Here is a 974-nt window from a genome sequence, read left to right as displayed (position 1 = left end):
TGTTGTCGTGTGACCATTCCTTTAACCCTATGTTGCCCGTTGCCCTGATCTTCCCTTTCCACCACACTTCTCAACACCCCCCCCCCCCCACCCGTCACAGGTTTCCTGATGCTTGCCGAGTCGCTGCTGAAGGTGTTTGACACGCGTCTGCAGCCGCACCTGCCGATGATGGTGGCCATCATGGTGCAGATGGCGCGCGAGGCCCACGCTCTGCTCGCCGTCGTGATGAGGTCGCCCCGCGCTACATCCGTGAACTCAGGATGTTCCGCAAGCTCAGCATCCGCCGCCTCTGCAGCCTCTACAACTTCTTCAACGCGGTGCGTGGCGTGTGTACGTGTGTGCGTGTGTGCGTATGTATGTGTGTGTAATAGGAGGGTGCACCGGAATTGGAAACATGCACGTGCGTCAATCAACCACACACGTGCATGCGGATCATGTGTTCATCCGTCATTGCGCCTGCTCTGTCCTCCTTCCTACTGTGCACGTGTGCAGAAATTGCTGGAGCCGTTTGCGAGCGCGGTGCACGAGCACGTGATTGGGCCGCAGGTGGCGTCGCTGTATCACGAATGCTCAAATGCCGTCGTCCCCATCCTCCAACTCCTCATGTGAGCACACACCGCTGGGTGTAGATGAGGGCTACGCGGCTGGAGTTGTCATTGGGGGTGTTGTTTCGGCCTTGTCTGTTGTTTGTGTTTTGATTCGCCCTCCTCCATCTTTGCCTCACGCAACGTGGCAAACCTGCCCCAAACATCCATGAATGCACAACCGTTCTCCCCTGCCCACTCCTGCTTGTGATCCCTCTCAATACTCCTGTCCTTCTGCAGCACGTGGAGCGAGGATCCGAAAATGCACCGCATGAACAACAACGGGACGATGGAGCGGTGGGACCAGCCCGAGGACATTCAAGAGCTGGCGAAATCGGTTCGTGCTCTGTGTACTGTCACGATGAGACGCACGGAAGCCGGGATGGGGGG

The 974-nt window shown here is 57.9% G+C and overlaps 1 protein-coding gene across 1 annotated transcript in view; it reads left to right on the top strand.

The window, feature by feature from the left end:
* Positions 1–921, top strand: part of PTSG_07209 (uncharacterized protein) — a 3540-nt gene extending 2619 nt beyond the window's left edge. The window contains exons 5-7 of the mRNA XM_004992573.1: positions 101–317; positions 493–605; positions 825–921. Of these exons, the coding sequence (XP_004992630.1) occupies positions 101–317; positions 493–535 (260 nt within the window). The 3' untranslated portion in view covers positions 536–605; positions 825–921. The remainder of the gene's footprint in view (positions 1–100; positions 318–492; positions 606–824) is intronic.
* The last annotated feature ends 53 nt before the right edge of the window (positions 922–974 follow it).

This window comes from Salpingoeca rosetta (assembly GCF_000188695.1).
Source record: "Salpingoeca rosetta unplaced genomic scaffold supercont1.16, whole genome shotgun sequence".
Taxonomy (NCBI): Eukaryota; class Choanoflagellata; order Craspedida; family Salpingoecidae; genus Salpingoeca; species Salpingoeca rosetta.
Note: the sequence above shows the minus strand (reverse complement) of the source record. Positions and strands in the feature narration are given on the sequence as shown.